Source organism: Sorex araneus, chromosome 1 (assembly GCF_027595985.1).
Source record: "Sorex araneus isolate mSorAra2 chromosome 1, mSorAra2.pri, whole genome shotgun sequence".
Classification (NCBI taxonomy): Eukaryota; Metazoa; Chordata; class Mammalia; order Eulipotyphla; family Soricidae; genus Sorex; species Sorex araneus.
The window spans coordinates 108,141,633-108,160,012 of NC_073302.1; the positions used below are offsets into that span (position 1 = coordinate 108,141,633).

At 62.1% G+C, this 18,380-nt stretch overlaps 1 protein-coding gene across 1 annotated transcript in view; it reads right to left on the reverse strand.

The window, feature by feature from the left end:
• Positions 1–18,380, reverse strand: part of MYO10 (myosin X) — a 197,204-nt gene that overhangs the window by 89,039 nt on the left and 89,785 nt on the right. Inside the window, exons 4-5 of the mRNA XM_055135527.1 lie at positions 6,434–6,621; positions 621–749 (exon numbers count right to left, since the gene is read on the reverse strand). Of these exons, the coding sequence (XP_054991502.1) occupies positions 621–749; positions 6,434–6,621 (317 nt within the window). The remainder of the gene's footprint in view (positions 1–620; positions 750–6,433; positions 6,622–18,380) is intronic.

An 18,380-nucleotide genomic window follows, 5' to 3' on the forward strand; every position in this document is an offset into this window, starting at 1 on the left:
AGTGGACCAGAGGCTGCAGGGCTGTTTTCACAAGGGGGCAGACATGCAAGCAGAGAGAGCAACGGCAGTGCAGGCGGGCGGGGGGTGCTTGCCCTGCACTCGGCCACCCAGGGTCCATTCCCAGCATCCTACAGGCCCCCCCCAACACGGCTAGGACTGGCTCCTGAGTGCAGAGCCGGGAGTGACCCCTGAGCATCGCTGGGTGTAGACTCCCCCAAATAATGAAGGAGTTTTAGGATAGATGCTAGGGCTCAGGGTGTGTGTGTGTGTATGCTCTGGGCTCACTTGTGTGTGTGTAATAAAAAACTTTGGAGGAGGATTCTGCAGGCTAGATGCTCTGGGCTCAGCATGGGGGTGGTGGTGTGTGTTTGTGTGTGCTCCAGTGTACACCCCTGTCTGTCTGTCTGACTCAATCCTCTGCGGTCCTGGGGCCTCCTCTGTCCCCTCCCACTGGCCGCTGCTCCTCATGGAGCGGGCGGAGACTTCAGCAGCTCTCCAGGCCGGACAAGGGCCCTGGCGGGGAGGCGGCGGCTGCAGGCTGCTCCCAGAGCACCCACAGCCTGGGGGCCGGAAGAGGCTGGAACAAAGCTCTCACGCGGGGCGAGGGCAGGAGGAAGCACCTGCTCTCCAGGATGGCCTGCTCCACGCACGACGCCTTGTCCTGCAGCTCCAGGGACTGCTGGCTGACGGCCGACAGGAACTTGAGGACCAGCTTGGTGCACTCGGTCTTCCCCGCGCCGCTCTCACCGCTGGAAGACAGCACAGGCGGGCTCTGAGCGACGGACGCCTCTGGTGATGCCTCTCCAGGCGCGAGGGTCCCCCACGAGCCAGCTGCACGGGGGACCCCTGCATCCTGCTCATCCCAGCACAGCCGTCGGGGGGGGGGGCAGGAAGCTGGCAACGCCTCTCTCAAGAGCAGCCCAGGGAAACGGGGGCAGAGCCTCTCTCCACTGACCACGCGGTTCCTGGGTGTCCCGACCCCCGTTCTGGGCACGGGAGGGAGCAGAACTGCTGGGCACACGCTGGGGGGGTGTGACGTAGGGTCCCAGCCAAGGGCCGTGGGAGGAATGAGCAGGGACGGGGACGTGTGGCCAGGCCCGGCAGGGCACTCATGCACTCATGAAACATGAGACGCTCCTTGTTCCGAGCTCACGCATCCCGGCACGGCAGCAAACCCCATAATGAGGTCTGCCATCATCACGCACCAGCTCAGTGACAGTGAACTAAGCACAGACAAACGGTAAAACCCATTCACATCCAGCCAAGCCGGACTCTCGAAGTCCGCAGCCGACGGACAGCGCTTTGCTCCGGCCACGCAGTCTGCAGCCGCGGCCTCCCCTAAGGGACAGGGCGGGTGACTCACGCTGCCCCCCTGGAAGCTGCATTCCAGCCTCTGTAGCGCCGTGACTCAGGCAGCACGGACCGGCAAGCACAGCTGACCTGGCTGCGCGCACTCGGAGCCCAGCGCGGGCCAAGGCGGGCACAGAGCCGGCACTGTCAGAAGCGCTAGCAGGTGGTGGCAGCTCCGCCCAGCCCAGTGGCGGGGTGGTGCGGGGAGCTGGAGCCGGTGTGGCTGGCCGGGAGTCACGAGGCGGTTTGTCAACAGCAGAGTCAGGACAGAGACTCCAAGTTTCAGCACCCGCAGGATGAGGACTGGACAGAGGGAGGGGTGTGGGGCAAAGGGGAGTGAGAAAGGCTGGCGGGGACAAGGAGCCCAGGAGTCCATGGCCCCGCCAGAACTCAGTCAGCCAGGCAGGGGTCGCCAGGTGTGACCTGGGTACAAGTGATGGGCTGTGCACCTCGGTTAGATCAGGGAGTGGTACTCGCCCACTGCCCCCTTAAGGGGGCATGGCTTCTGCATACTGGGGCGTGGCTTCCGGCTCCCAGGGGTGTGGTTTTTAAGCTTCTGGGGGCGTGGCTTCTAGCTCTCTGGGGCGTGGTTTCTAGCTCCTGGAGGTGTGGCTTCTGGACCCTGGTGTCTGGGCTGCATTCTAAATGGGGGCCGTATCCTGTGACTTCTGGACTTAGTGGAGGGCTTGACTGCTAGACCCAGGGCCAGGTAGTATGGGGTCCACCGCTTGCGGCTCAGAAGCATGAAGGAGGGCACATTTTGGGGAGAAAATCAGGCAAGGGGAGATGGAGACGGAACCTTTAGGGAAAACCCGGGAGACCTCGCTGTGGTCGGGGGTTGGGGGACCCAGGGGCACTAGGACCCAGGGCAGTAAGTCAGAGGAGCGTCTCCAGGTGTGCAGGAGCTGAGGGGTGCCTGGGTGAGAGGGGAGAGAGACTGGCAGGATGGGGCTGTGTGTGTGTGTGTGTGTGTGTGTCCAAGCCCCAGGCAGTAGAGACAACACAAAAGCGCAGGGAGAGCAAGCGAGCCTGGCAGGATGGGGCTGTCTGTGTGTGTGTGTGTGTGTGTGTGTGTGTGTGTGTGTGTGTGTGTGTGTGTGTGTGTGTGCGCGCGCACGCGCATGCGTGCGCAAGCCTCACACAGTAGAAACAACACACAGGTGCAGGGAGAGAGGAACCGGCTTGGAACAGGGTAGAGGGGAGACATTTCTGAGCAAGAATGAGAACCCCCCTGTGAGGTGGGGGAGGTTCCAGAGTCAGGGGCCCAGGGCCTGAAAGGGCGAGCCGTTATCTGTGGGAGACAGGGCGCAGGAACCCAGAAGAAAGAGGACTCTGAGAAGACCAGGCTTTCCCCACAGCCCACCCAGCAACTGCCCCCAAACGTGCTGCCTCTTCATGGAAATAAAGTTTTATTGGAACCCGGCCCGCTCGTTGGAATCCTATCCAAGGGCCGAGGAGAGGGGCTGCCTACGGACACACTGCCCGGCCCTCACGGCCTCCGCAGACACGGGACTCCATTTCCCCGACTCGCAGTTTTCCCCAGTCCATCTCAGCACTCGCTAGGTGCCTTCCCAGCACACCCAGAGGTGAGCCCACACAGGAAGAGGCTGCTGGAACCCCGGGCTGTCTGTCACAGCCAAGGCAGCCTGGGAAGCCACCCACAAACTCAGCAAATGCCTCTGGCAACTCTGAGCCACACACTTGAGCACACACATGCATGCACACACATACACGTGTGCACACGCATGCAGGCACACATGTGTGTATGCACACCCACACATACACATGCGCACCCATGTGCACACCCACACATGCACATGCACCCATGTGCACACACACATACACATGCACCCATGTGCACACACACATACACACACACCCCCGCAGTCTTTCTCTGCCTCCCCAAGCCCCCGAGCATCCCCACAGCCTTGCAGCAGAGCTTTGAGCCCCAGCGAGGCCACTGCCCAATCGTCCTTCCTCCCTCCCATGTCCCCCACCTCCTGAGCCACTTCCCTTTGACCTTCTCGGAACCTCTTCTGGAGTCTTAGTCACCCATCACCTTCTCTGACGAGCTCCGCAGAGCCCCTACCAGCCAGCCCAAGCTTGCCCACCTGCATCTCTCGCTTCCTGGAGGGAAGGGAGTGACGAACACGTGTGTTTTCTGTTTTCCTTTTATTTGGGGCAGGGCCTCCCAAATGATGCTCAGAATCCACCAGCCATCTGCCCTCAGCTGACCTGCTCAGCCATTCAGTGCAAGGGCCCAAGGAAGTGTGGGGGAGGAGGGTACCCCAGCGATGCTCTTGGGGGGGCCTCCTGGACTGGGGGCCTGGTGGTGTTTGGGCTCACCCTAACATATGCCCTAACCACTGTACTGTCCTCCTGGTTCCTTGTCCTCTTTTCTTACTCCCAAGCCCAGCAAGGGAACCGGTCATGTTCTATGAGCTCCAGACGGGGCCCTAGAAACAGCAAAGACCAACCCCCCAATTATTCCAGAATAAACGGGACCCCCTAAAGGAGCCATTCCACGGGAGAAAGCAATGCCAAAGAATTTCCTCCCCTAAGTGGTCCTCAGGCCACGCTTTGATTGGCAGTTGTTGAGGGCTGCTTCTCTCCCAGATGCTCAGATGGGCCACAGGCCAGGCCCGCACTGTGTGTGTGTCTCTAAAGGTCACACACTAAGAAGGCCGTAATAAATGAAATACTGCCTGCCGGTGTAATAAAGATTGAAATTGGTGTAAAATGCACAATGAACCGTCCAACGTCTGCCTTAACTACTAAATTAAAAATTCAGATTGGAAATGTATTTATTTATGCCTCAAAAAACAAATAATAGTTGGGGCTGGAGCAATAGCACAGCGGGTAGGGCGTTTGCCTTGCACGCAGCCAACCCGGGTTCAATTCCCAGCATCCCATATGGTCCCCCGAGCACCGCCAGGAGTAATTCCTGAGTGCATGAGCCAGGAGTAACCCCTGTGCACAGCCGGGTGTGACCCCCCCAAAAAAAGCAAAAAACAATAACAACAACAAATAATAGCAAAGCATTCGCTTACATGTGCATAGAAAAATAAAGCAAAAACTAGAATTTCTGCAAGGCAATCACCTTGAAGATGCGACTACTAAAGGAGGCTTGGAGCAGGAGTCAGGGCGCTGCAAATCCAGGGTCCTCGGCCAGGTGAAAGGGACTCATGAAAAGAAAGGAAACACGCTTCCTTTAAATGAGCTGTTTTTTCTGGTTTGAAGGGACAGGGCAGGAGAAAAATCTTTGGGAAGTAGCAAAGCGCAGCATGGCCACCAGGGGGCAGACCTTGCCTAGGAAAACACGGCTAAAACTCTAGCACCGCACAACTTTTATTTTCATACTCAGTCTTCTTTCATTTCCCATAGTTCCAACCCTTCCTTAAGGAACTCAAGCTGTTAACGAGCCCTGTTAAAACTCCAAACACATTTTAATGAGAAGTCTATTCTTACAGACTTCATTTCCTGAGCTAAATAGTTACTCTTTTAACATGGGCATTACACAATGGGAATACTCTGCATCTCTCCCCGCCCCACAACCCAGAGTTTTTAAATCTCTGCCTTTGTTTGGGATGATAATGTCACCCCTTTCTATTCTATGACACTTACGCGCTTGTGTGTGCACGCGCAAAATACACACACACACATACACACACGCACACAGGCACAATGATCTCATTTGATTCTTCACTTTCTTTCCAAGCTGCTCTTTCCAGTAAGTGAGAGATGAGTCAGGCTCTCACTTTTCCCAGCGCCATGACAGTAATAAGCCCAAATAATTATCGTCGGCAAAAACTGAGGTACCTGAACGTGGAAAACAACTCAATCGTCTATAAAAACAAATGGGTGAAGACCTTTGGGACCGGACAGTACAGTAGGGAAGGCATCTACCTTGCATGCAGCCGACCAGGGTTCGATCCCCGGCACCACATATGATCCCCTATGAGTCCAGCCAGGAGTGACCCCTGAGTGCAGAGCCAGGAGTCAGCCTGAGCACTGCTGGGTGCCCCCCCCTAAGAGAGTGATGATTTTCTCTCTCCACTCACTTATTCGACTCTGCCACCTGTGACCTTCAGTTCTAACCTTGAACGTCAGGGAACTCCCAGTCCACCAACCAGCGACTGGGCTCCTGGTCCCAGGCAAACGACTTGACTGAGAACATGGCTCTTAAAAGCGGTTTTCTGGGGGCTGGAGCAATGACTCCAAAGCTTGGAGCAGCTGCTCTGCTCCTCTGGGACCCTGAGGACATCGGGTGAGACCCCCGAACAGGCAGGGACGGCCCCAGAAGCAAACTTTTTTTTCTTTTCCCTCCCTCCCTCCCTCCCTCCCTCCCTCCCTCCCTCCCTCCCTCCCTCCCTCCCTCCCTCCCTCCCTCCCTTCCTTCCTTCTTCTCTCCTTTCCTTTCTTCTTTCCTCTTTCTTTCCTTCTTTCTCTCCTTCCTTCCTTCCTTCCTTCAATTTTATTTATTTTAGTTTTTGGGGTCACGCCCAGAGATGCTCAGGAATCTCTCCTGGCAGTGCTCAGGGGGATCCTAAGGGATGCTGGGGACCGAACCCGGGTCGGTCGCATGCAAGGAAATGCCCTCCCTGCTGGAGCCGCGCTTTCCAGTCCCCAGGCAGGACCAAGCCCAGGAGTGCTTACGGCAGGCGCAGGGTGAGCACTGCCCGGGGGCTCATCTAGGGGGAGAGGCAGGAGCTGCGCCAACCTCCAGGGCCGTCAGGGTGGCAAAAGCAAGGACACAGCTGCCCCGAAAACGGGGCAGAGCTGCAGGTGTGGGGGGGTGCTCAGCCCCCAGCCCCCCACAGGCCCGGCTCGGGGGTCCAGGTGCAGGGCGCCGGGTCCGTGGGGTTCTTCTGCTCCCCCACCAGGAACAGCCTCTTGGTCTGGGGGGGCAGGTTGGAGGACCCTCACCCCCGGGGGGTTCCCACAGGCAGCCGACGCCCACCCTGGCCTCTCCCCTGCCTCCCCCCACCTCCCTTTCTCTTGGTCTTCCTCGCTGTCTGGCTCCGGCGGTGCTGTGGGGGGGGCGGGTCCCGGGGTGTCTCCGGGGGTGGGGGTGGGGCGGTACCTGATGAGCACGCACTGGCTGTCGGGCCGCCGCCACAGGCAGCGGTAGCTCTCGTTGGCGATGGCGAAGACGTGCGGCGGCAGCTCGCCCAGGTGGCTGCGGCTGTAGCGCTGCACGGCGCCCGGCTCGTACAGGCCCCCGATGGGCTTGTAGGGGTTCACCGAGGCCAGGATGGAGCCGATGTAGGTCTGCGGAGACACAGAGACGCGGGTCACCTTCAGAGCGAGGCATCCCCACCCTCCCCGTCCAGTGCTCGTCAGGGGCTGGGGGGAAGGACGCTCAGGCCGGGGAGAGAGGGTGCCGGGGGCTGGGAGCAGCCTTCGTAGGGGCACCCGGAGCACTGAGCTGGAGGGACACAGAGCACTCAAAAGGGAGAGAGAACGAGAGGGAGGGGGAGGGGGGAAGAGAGGGAGACAGAGAAAAAGAGAACAGGGAGAGAGAGAGAGAAAGAGTGGTAGAGAAAAAAGGAGAGAGAAAGGGAGAGAGTGGGAAGGAGGGGAGAAGGGGAGAGAGAGGGGGGGAGAGGGGGAGGTTAGAAAGGGAGAAAAAGAGGGAAAGAGAGGGAGGAGGGAGGGAGAGAGGGAGAGAGAAAGAGAGGAGGGGGAAAGAGGGGAAGAGAGAGAGAGGGAGGGAGAGAGGGGCTGGAGTGATAGCACAGCGGGTAGGGCGTTTGTCTTGCACGTGGCCGACCCGGGTTCGATTCCCAGCATTCCATATGGTCCCCTGAGCACCCCCAGGAGTGATTCCTGAGTGCAGAGCCAGGAGTAACCCCTGTGCATTGCCGGGTGTGACCCAAAAAGCAAAAAAAAAGAGGAGGAGGGAGGAGAGGAAGAGAGAGGGAGGGAGAAGAGAGAAGACTAAGAGCGGGAGAGAGAAGTCAGCCAGGGAGGGGTGTGTGTATGGGGGGGGCAGGCGCTAGTACTGAGCAGCGAGAACGTTCTGGAAGCAGGGAGCAGGGAGCGGTGCAGCGGTGCGGCTGTGCGAGAGGGCCGACCTTCTCCCGAGGCGCAGACCGCCCCCCCCCCCCGCCCCCTCCCCTCACCCCGCTCTGTGATGCCCCGTCCCTGCGCGGGGCCCGCACTCGTGGCCGCTCCAGGGAAGGAACCCGGGCGGCGGGCTGTCTGGACACACGGCAGGGCGGCGCAGAGGAGCGCGCGAGGCCCCGTAGGGATGAAGGTGTGCGGGGAAGCTCGGTGTCTGAGACCCCACGGACAGCCCCGGCAGCAGGGACCCCCGGGGCCCGGTTTCACCATCGTTCTTTCTTCCATCGCCGGGGACAAACCCAGCGGTGCGGGTCTGCGCGGGCAGGGCGGGTGATCAGGGCTGTCACGGGGCGGGGACCCTGCCCTGGCGTCAAGCCAGGGCCTCGCCCTTGCCAGCCACCCCCCCACCGCCCGAGACACAGGTCCAGCCCGCCGGGGGTTTCTGCGCCCATTTCTCAGATGAGGAAACTGAGGCAGAGAGCAGCTTGAGTGCAGGGGGCGACGAGGACCCTCTTTCCCTTCTCCCGCGGGCCAGGCGCGGCTCCGCAGCAGGGAGGCCTGAGGGGAAAGACAGCAGACCGAGCGGCCCCGCACCCGTGCCCGATCCCAGCGTCGGGGCGTTTCTCAGGCGCGCTGGCAGGGCTCCGCGGCCCCGCGCTGCTGGGGCTGGGCTTCACGGGTCCCCGTCAGTGCTTCTCTGGGGACGTCCCGGCCCCGGCCCCGCGCCACGGCGGGGAGAGCCCAGAGTCCGGCCCGCGGGCACCACAGGACACAGGCAGCGGGAGGGCCCGTAGCCCCGGGAGGAGGGAAACGGGGGCGGGACACGGCTCTCCCCTCGCGGGAGCCGGCCCGGGGTCAGTGCAGCACTGCCCGGCCCCCACCCAGCAGAGGGCGTGACCCCGAGCACCGCGGGTGTCACTCGGGAACCCCTGGCCCCGGCGGTGCCACACCTCAGACCTTTGCATCGCGGGATGTCCTGCTGGCCCAGAGTGCCCGGGGTGGCTGGCCAGCGCCTGAAGACAAGGCGGAAGGACGGAAGCACGTGACAGTTGGACCCGTTGGACCCCCCCTCCCCCGTGGCCTGTGCGCATGAAAAGAAGGCTCTGGAAAGTTCTAGCAAGCTCTGGAAAGTTCTAGCAAGCTCTGGAAAGTCCTAGAAAGCTCTGGAAGGTTCTAGAAAGCACTAGAAGGCTCCAGAAAGCTCTAGAAGGCTCCAGAAGGCCCTAGAAGGCCTGTGGTCAAATCCTCAGGGCTCTCTCGGGACCTGGCGCTTCTCTGTGCTCCTCCTGACGGGAGGCGGGGCGGCCCGCTCAGGTGGCCCATCGCGATCCCCACTGTCTGTTGGCTCCTGGGGACCGAGCGGACGCGGCTTCCCCCTCAGCCTGGCCCTCCCGCGTCTGGGTGGGGCCGTGTGTGTGTGTGTGTGTGTGTGTGGTGTGTGGGGTGGGAGGCGAGCTGCACGGCTTTGCCTCGACGGACCGCGTGGGGCCCGGGCACGCCGCCCGCCCCGCCCCCTGCAGTGACGTCACAGCCCATGGCGTGCCCCGGCCCTGCCCGCCCGCCCCCCCCTCCCATGCCCCTTGGCGCCCTGGAGCTGTCCGGGGGCCGCCTCTGGGGCTTGGCGTGACGTGGGGGGGGGACAGGGCCGCCACTACCACCCCCTCCCGTGTGTGGGCGCCCCGCCCTCCAGGTCTCTGTCCTTGACCCTCAGGCTGCCGGGCCTGGGCTTCCGGCCTCCCGCCCCCCAGGGCCCCCGCCCCCTCCCCCCCCCCCCGCACAGGCCCCGCCCCTCGCGGGCGGCATCACGGCCAGTCCCCGTGGGCACCCAGGACCGCGGCTTCAGGGGTGCAGGCCCCGGACTCGCACCGCCCACCTGCGTTCCCTCACTTCAGCCCCCGCCGACCTTCACGGCCAGGCGGGCCAGGTGCCCCGCGGGGCCGCACGGCTGAGGCCCGACGCGTGTCCAGAGGGCCCGGGGAGCCCACCCCCACCCCTCACCCCTCACCGGAGACTCCGCGCGGGCGGCAGCATCAACGCGCAGCGCGGAGGCTGCGGACAGCGGCGCACTGACTCGGGCGCGAGCCCCGCCACGCCAGTGTCCCCGGGCCCCTCCCGGAGTGACCCCTGAGCACAGCGGCCTGGGCCCCCCATCCAGGACACTCATAAGGCGGCTGGGGCACCTGCTTTACGTGCCAGAGCCCCGGGTTCGATCCCAGCACCATATGCCCGCCCCGGCAGGTCCAGACGTGACCCCTGGCCCCTGAGCCCTGAGCCCGGAGTCGCCCTGGTATACGAGGGCACTGGGTGCGGGCCCCAAACTAGGACGACGGAACCTCAAAAATAAAGAAAATAAGCATCAAGTCGAGTCAGGGCCAGGAGATGACTCGGGTGCACGGGGTTCGAGTCCCGTGAGCATCACCTGGAGTCACAGCCCCCCACACCCCCAACCAGACGGCACGCAGGTCAAACCCCTTCCAGGAGTTGGAGGGAAGAAGAGGAGAGTCGGCTCTGCCTTTGTGTTTTGACCCCTGGGGGTGCCACTCTGGGGGCGCGGGGCGGGAGGGAGGTGCCGGGGCAGTGCGGGGTCCCGCCTGAGGCAGTTGTGTGTGTGTGTGTGTGTGTGTGTGTGTGTGTGTGTGTGTGTGTGTGTGTGTGTGTGTGTGTCTCCCCCCTCCCTCTCTCACTCTGGGCTCAGCAGGGCTGCTGCACTGTCGGGCGCCCCCTGCAGGACGCTGACGACCTTGCAGGTGTGAAATCATCATCAGCGCACACCCTAGCTGCACAGCCTTTGGGGGACAAGGCCAGAACCATGCAAGCTGGTTTTGCTAAGGGACCCTGCGTGATGACCCCCCCACCCCGGACCCTGGAGGGATACGGCCTGATACCGCACAGACCCTCACGAGCCAGCCCGACAGCAAGCCCCTCGCTCTCTGCCGGGGAGTCTGCGGGAAGGACGCGGGCCCCTGGCTAGTTCATGTCTCGGGGTGATGCTCGGGGGACCCTCGGCGCCGGGGGGAGCTGGAGTGAGCCCCGTGCGCGTCTCCGGCCTGGTCCATGCTAGCAGGGACAAGGTCCCTGAGCACCGGCATCGCCGGCTGGCGCTTCTCCCTGCTCAGGACCACTTCCGTCCTTCCTGCTCCAGGCGGGCGGGAGACTTCTGGAAGAGAACACGTGGGCCCACCCTCAGGACCCCGTGCCCCTCCTCTCTCCTAGGGGTCCCCGTCCCCCCCCACCCCCCCTCCGTCGGGCCAGGCTGCCCAGTCCCACGCACACAGTCTCTTTGGTCTCCAGCGCCGCCCCCGCTTCCCGGACCCCACCGGGCTCCATCTGCCGCCTCGAGACCCGGCTAGGGGCCTGCGGGGAGGGGGGGACAGCTCCAGGTGGACGCCCGGCGGGAGAGGGGGCGGCTCTGTCCTTCCGCGACCTCGCAGGCAGGGGCAGGGCCGGGGGGAGTCTGAGGACACAGCTTCTCTCCCTCTCTCCCTCTCCCGTCTCTCTCCCTCTCTCTCTTTCCCTCTCTTTTTCTCTCCCTCTCTCTCTCCCTCTCCCCCTCTCTATTTCTCTTTTTAAATATTTCTTTAATTTTATATGGTAGTTCACAAAATTTGATTCCATTTAATATTCAAACACCAACCCCACCACCACGACACCTCTCCACACCCTATTTCAGATGTTTCCATCCTGAACCCCGATCCCTGCCCCAACGTAGAACCGAAATAATACATATATTTGTATTGTTATGAAAAACCACTAAAAATGCTACAAAAAAGTACCCTTAGAGGAGAGGGTGAGGATTGTAGTATTTCACCCAGGGGCCATTAGCTCTTCTGTAAGAGATCACACACATGTTGTTAGAGGCTGACCTGTAAAATAATTACTTCCCTCTAAGGTTGGTTGCCTCCTGCTTTGCGGTGCCCCTGGAGCCAGGGTGTGTGGTGTGCGGTGTGCAGGAGTAGGTCACCGTGGCTGAGGCCCGGCCGAGCGTGTAGGGAGCAGCCTTGAGCCGTTGAGTCCTGGAGGGTTTCTGCTGCGGGGCTGGGTCCCTCGGGGTGGGGCGGGGTCTCACCTGCCCCCCTCCGGGGCGCCCCGAGTCTCTCTCTTTCTCTCTTTCTCCCCCTCCCCCTTCTCATCACAGAAGCTTTGCTCTAACTTTCTACATAGAAATGTCTAAGTAAAAAGATTCCACACCAAACTTTTGTTTTATTTCGGAGTGTATGCACCGCAGAGCGCACCCAGATTGAAGACATAGTTCAGAGCTGCTCTGTCAACACATTTAAAATAATCACAGTGCTGGGGCCAGGCTGCCGGTCCCCTGAGCCCGCCAGGACGGATTCCTGGGGGCAGAGCCAGGAGTCGGCCCTGAGCACAGGCAGCTGTGGCCCCAAAGCAAAACAATAAAAACCCAAACTAAATAACCAGTGCCTGAAAGCCGCAGGCACGGTGCCCTCCTGACCCCGGGGCGGACTCCAACACTTCTCCAGACCCCAGTGGCGCCCCCGTCTGGGATTCACAATGGCCCGGGCTGGGGCTAGAACCGAGGTCTCCAGCCTGCACCCGTCCCCCGACCTCAGACCGTCCGAGGGCCGCAGCTTTCCCAGGGGAGTCCCCTTTGCCCTGGCTGAAGTGTCCCGCGTCCAGGTACCCAGGACACTGACCCCGGCACAGACGTGGAAACTGACAGGGGCGCGAGGGGCAGTCAGTCCCCTTGGTGGGTTCAAGGACGAAACGCAAACACTCCGCGTGGTCTGTCGGCAAACGGAACCTCGACGAGGACATCAGGCTACTGCTTCCCCTGCACCCCTTCCGTAAACCACGCTGCCGAGTGAGTTTTTCCCTCCAAAGCCAAGGCCGCGGGAACAGGGAAGCATTTGGCGGGAGAGAGAGAGAACCGTGTGCTCGGGGAATGAGCGACCAGGAGGAGGAGGAGGAATAAGGGCACAGTCGAAGACAGAGCCGCAGGAAGCCAGAGCACTAGTCCAGTGAGGAGCGCATTGGCCGTGTACGCGGCCAATCTGGGTTCGATCCCTGGCATCCCGTAGGGTCCCCCAACCTCCGCCAGGATGATCCCCGAGCACAGAGCCAGGAGTCAGCCCTGAGCACCCCTGGGCATGTCTAAGCCCCTACAGGACACTGTGTGACAGTTGCTTTCTCCTTGCTTGGATGATGGTTGCTCCAGCGTCCACCCCCCACCCCCCCACCCCCCCGCCCATGGCACGGCCACGGCAAGGCCAGGCCACCAAAGACTCCGGCCACGTGTAGTGGGGGGCGCGAAGCGGGCGGAGGAGCAGTTCTCTCCGGCTGGCTTCAAATTCCAAATTCCGCATGAACAAGCAGCCCGGCCGTGCGAGGCGCAGGCATGCGGGTTCCGGGACTGAATCTCCAGGCCACACGGTGGCGGCAGAGGTGCTGGGCCGGCCCTCCCCAGCTCCCCGCCTGGCTCTCACCCCCATAATGTGCCTCCGGGCGCCAGCTCAGAGCACCAGCAGCCCTGGTCCGGAGATGCCCAGCTGAGTCCCAAAGTGGATGAGCGCCCTATAGATGTCTCTGGAACCCAACCACTGACAATCTCAGGTCCCAGAAGCGTGTGGCTGCAGCCCCCGTGATAGTCAAAGTGAGCAACGGACAATAAATGATCTGGCATCTGCCCCTGGCAGGCGGGCTTGGATGGCGGTGGGAAAATTCAGAAAAACATAATGGCCAAAAGGAGAGAGAGAGTATTGAGGAAACTGCCTGCCATGGAGGCAGGGGGAGGACTGGGATGGGGGGGGTACTGGGGACACTGGTGGTGGAGAGTGTGCACTGGTGGAGGGGTGGGTGTTCGATCATTGCATGGCTGAATCCCAACAGAAAAGCTTTATGTATCTCATGGTGATTCAATAAAAAATAAAAAAAAGTAATTTGGCGTTCGTGCCCAATTCAGTCAGCGGAATCAGTGGCTGAGTTATAGCAGTGCTCCTACATTCACAGTATCACTGCCATCCTGCTGCTCGTCGATTTACTCGAGCGGGCACCAGTAACGTCTCTATTCCCCCCAGCCCTGAGATTCCAGCAGCCTCTCCTACACTAGAAATAATAATTAAGAAAAAAGAACGGGCGGGAAGCCCGTCGCTTCCCCGCTGGGGAGCCAGCCGCCTCCCCTCCAGATGCTTCTGGATTCTTCTGTTCCCCGGGGACCAGCGATTTTTCTGGGATTCGCCTTGGAAATGGGCCCCTGCAGCCTTCCCAGACACTGACCCCTCCTGTGTGCCCACAATCAACCAGATGCCATCAGGAGTCTGTGCACGCTGAGGTGCCAGGTCGAGGCCCCCCAACCGCCCCCCGTCAGGGCCAAATGGCCAAATTCCCCTCTGGAAGCCACAGGGAGGCTCTCGGGGGGAAATCATATCCTGACCCTCTCCACCTCCCCCTTGCGATGTCCCTCTGCCTTCAGGACCAGCTCACGCGCTCTAGGTCTTTCTGCAGCCGTCCACAGGAAGCTACCGGCGGGGGCAGGACCTCGAGCTCACCCGTTAGTCTTCTGAAATAATTGCTGGCTTGGAGACAGTCCAGCAGTTTAGGCACTGGCCCTGCGTGCAGCTGATCCGGACTCAGTCCCCAGCTCCAGATCACGACTCTCAAGCACCGCCAGGAGTGAGCCCCGATCACAGAGCTGGGAGTGAGCACAGAGCCAGGAGTGGCCCTGAGCGCAGAGCCAGGAGTGGCCCCGAGCGCAGAGCCAGGAGTGATCCCTGAGCACGGAGCCAGGAGTGAGCCCCGAGCACAGAGCCGGGAGTGAGCACCAAGCACAGAGCCGGGAGTGAGCCCCGAGCACAGAGCCGGGAGTGAGCAAAGAGCACAGGACCGGGAGTGAACCCCGAGCACAGAGCCGGGAGTGAGCCCCGAGCACAGAGCAGGGAGTAAGTCCTGAGCACAGAGCCTGGAGTGAGCAAAGAGCACAGAGCCTGGAGTGAGTCCTGAGCACAGAGCTGGGAGTGAGCAAAGAGCACAGGACCGGGAGTGAGCCCTCAGCACAGAGCCTGGAGTGAGTCCTGAGCACAGAGCCGGGAGTGAGCAAAGAGCACAGGACCGGGAGTGAGCCCTCAGCATAGAGCCGGGAGTGACCCCTGAGCACAGGGCTGGGAGTGAGTCCCGAGCACAGAGCTGGGAGTGGCCCCTGAGCACAGAGCCTGGAGTGAGTTCCAAGCACAGAGCCTGGAGTGAACCCCGAGCACCGAGCCAGAAGGGAGCCCTGAGCACAGCTGGGTGGCCCCCACCCCCCAACCAAAACTTTTAAAAGCAGAAGCAAACGAGACCCCCTCAGTGGAGACCCCCTCAGACAGTCGGAGTGGTTGCCAAGGACGAGCTCATAGAGTCAGAAGTGACATTTCCAGTTAACTGAAACTCCCTCCTTGTTGAAAGGACTCGGACCCAACTGAGAGGCAGGAGAGGAGGGGAGGAGAAAAAAAGGCCCAACCCAAAGCAACAGGAGTGAGAGATGGCAGGGCCCGGGCCTGGCCGGGCGGGGGTGAAGTTTAAAAATACAGGCAGGCGACAGCTGGTCGCCATCACCCTCTGGCAGCGCCAGGCTGGGCTTCATGGGGACCCCCTCCCCCCTCCGCCCTCCCCCTCCCCGCCCCGCCGCGCTCCTTCAGCTGTTCCGGGCGCTCCCCACCCGGCCTCAGCCCGTCCCTGCCTCAGTGACGGCACCGGGTCTGGAAACCAGCTTGGGGCAGGGACGGAGCCCTCCCCGCCCCACCCCCGAAAGCCCCCTGGGAACACCCCACTGGGGGGTGAAAAGCACGTCCATGGCCCAGGCCCCAGCAGCCAGACTGACCGTGCCCCCCCTCCTGCACCCGGGCACTGCCACGGACGCACCCACAGGCGTGCTGGGCCCAGCCCGCACCCAGGTGAATTCCGGAACAACCTCATGGAGCACAGCTGCAGGAGGGGATTCTAGAACCTTCCCCGCCCCCCTCCCCCCAGACCAGGCGTCGCGGAGCCTTTGGCGCGCTGACTTCAGCGTTTGCCTTAGCCGTGGCTCGCGCCTGCAGACCGGCTGCCGGGGTCTCCGGGCCGCGGGCCGGGCCAAACCCACACGCGAGCCCCAGGGCGGGGGGAGCGGAGAGCGCGTGTCCTCCTCCAGAGCCCTGTGACGTGGCCTGGAGCCACTTGTCCGGGGCCTGGGGACGCGCGGTCACTGCAGAGGAGCCGGCGGGAGAGCCTGGAGTCACGGGGTCCTTTCACGTGCCCCCCGGGAGCAGCTGCCGCCAGCACGGCCGGGCAGCGCCTGCACGCTGGACGCCCCCGCAGCTGCCGTGTCCACGCAGCAGGGGACACGTGTGATGGGCTCCCAGCCCAGCCGGCCCCGCGCCACCAGCCTCCCCCACCCCCATGCCCCTGGCCCCGCCCCCTCCTCTCCTCGGTGACCCCCAGCTTCCTTCTCCACCCGCTGCTTCCCCCTGAGCTCCTGCACGGTTGGGGCCAGCGGCGTGAGCGGAGACGGGCCACTCCACTGAGCTCCAGGTCACCGGGTCCGGCCTCTGACAGCTGCGTGGGCGACGGCGGCATGAGCGACCCACCTTGGAGCCAGCCTGGACCTACCTGGCTGAGGGGGCCTTAGGACTCCACCGTAACGCACAGGACCCACGGCCCTGACCCTGCCAAACACCCCCCACCTTCTCGAGGAGCCCCCAAGTCTGACTCCGCAAACACACGCGGACTCCACGGGCAGAAGAGCCGCCCGGCCCCTGCAGTTACTGGGCTTGGCAGCCCCCGGGCCCTCCTCTGTCAGGGGCTCTGCTCGCAGCCCCCCACCCCGTCTCCCGCCCTGACTGGCACCTATGCCACAGGGCAGCCCCCCCCCCATCGGCCAGGACCACTTTCCGCTCTCCCCCCACACTCATTATTGTTGTTGTTGCTGTTATTTTGGCCGGGGGGCCATCCCCGGTGACGCTCGGGGCTTACTCTGGCTCTGCACTCAGGGATCGCTCCTGGCGGAGCTCAGAGGACTCTATGGGCTGTGGGTATCGAACCTGGGTTGGCCGCATGCATGGCACGTGCCCTCCCGTCTGCACTAGCACTCCAGCCCTGTTTGTTATTCTTCTTTTTTCTTTTCGGGTCACACCTGGCGATGCACAGGGGTTACTCCTGGCTCTGCACTCAGGAATTACTCCTGGCGGTGCTCAGGGGACCATATGGGATGCTGGGAATCGAACCCGGGTTGACCGCGTGCAAGGCAAACGCCCTCCCTGCTGTGCTATGGCTCCAGCCCCTATTATTCATTTTTAAAAAACTTTTTTTTTTGTCACCTTAGCTATGCTCAGGGGTTACTCCTGGCCCTGCACTCAGGAATTACTCCCGGTGGTGCTCGGGGGACCACGCGGGATGTGGGGGACCCACCTGGGTAGACTGCGTGCAAAGCAAACGCCCTCCCTGTTTGTCCTCTTGCCCTGGGCCCTGTTTATTACTCTTCAGTCACGACTGAACTGGGCCTATCGGGAAGAAGCCGTGTGCCAAGTGCTCCCAGGCCATGTCCCTCTTCCTCTGTCACGAAGACACGGACGAGCGCAGGGAGGAGGGCACAGCACCCACCCTCGAGTCGGACCCCCTCGGATGAGCCCTGGCCAGCAGCACGGTGACCTGCATCTCGTCGGGGGGCGGTGTGTGTGGCTGTGTGTGTGTGTGTGTGTGCGTGCGTGCGTGCGTGTGTGTGTGTGTGTGTGTGTGTGTCCCTGCCCAGAGAGCGGAGGAACACCCTCACTCAGACTCCAGACCGTGTGTGTGTGTGTGTGTGTGTGTGTGTGTGTGTGTGTAACTGCCCTGGAAAAGGCAGGCGCAGAAAGTCCGTTCCAGAGAGAGAGAGGGGGGGGGAGGGGGAGGGGGAGGGGGAGGGGGAGGGGGAGAGGGAGAGGGAGAGAGGGAGAGGGAGAGAGAGAGAGAGAGGGAGGGAGGGAGGGAGAGAGAGAGAGGGAGGGAGAGAGAGAGAGAGAGAGAGAGAGTGTGTGTGTGTGTGTGTATATATATAACTGCCCTGGAAAAGGCAGGCGCAGAAACTCCATTCCCTGCCCATAGAGCGGAGGAGCACCCTCACTCAGACTCCAGACCGAGATCCCGGCCGCGGGTCCTGTCCGTCGGCCTCTGAGCGACTCCTCAGGAGAAGGCCAGGCTCAGGAAAGGCCTCGCCTCCCTCCTCGGGGCAGAGGGCACCTTCTCTCCTGAGGTTTCCCCTCTCTCCGACCGCCTTCCTCTTTGCTCCACGCTGGGAAATGCATCCCGAGAAACGCGATCAAGGGCCAGCCCGGTCGGGCCCCGGCGGCCTCCCCCGACGACAGCCTTCGCCGGCGAGGACGGCTGGAATCTTGCATCACCCTCTGCCAGCAGCCCAGTATGGCATTCCTTCCCCAACACGGGCTGCGCCATGCCCAGGCACCGGGCACGTCCCTGGCCCCTGCGAGCCCAGGAAACTGCTCTGTAAACAGGGACGCGGCAGTTCCGATTCCCGAAGCCGGGATGCTGGGGCGAGCGGCTCTCCGACTGGGGCAAGCCCAGGAGCCTGATGGGTGTAACTGGGTCTGAAGCCCTAAAAAATAAAAACTGGGGGGGGCTGGAGCGATAGCACAGCGGGTAGGGTGTTTGCCTTGCACGCAGCAGACCCGGGTTCCAGCATCCCATACGGTCCCCTGAGCACCGCCAGGAGTAATTCCTGAGTGTAGAACCAGGAGCAACCCCTGTGCATTGCCGGGTGTGACCAAAAAAAAAAGCAAAAAAAAAAAAAAAAATGAAAACTGGGGACCCAAAGCGGGTTCCTGCCGCCTGCGGGCGTCTCGGGGAGGACAGAAGATGCTGGAACCTGGACGTGGACAGAGTCCTCCCGGCAGGCAGGATCTGGACACAGGACGCCTTCCTGGCCAGCAGTGACCTCTGCAGTTACCTCGGGGGTCCAGCCCTACCTTGGGGGGAACATACGGAAAACATTTGACGAAAGC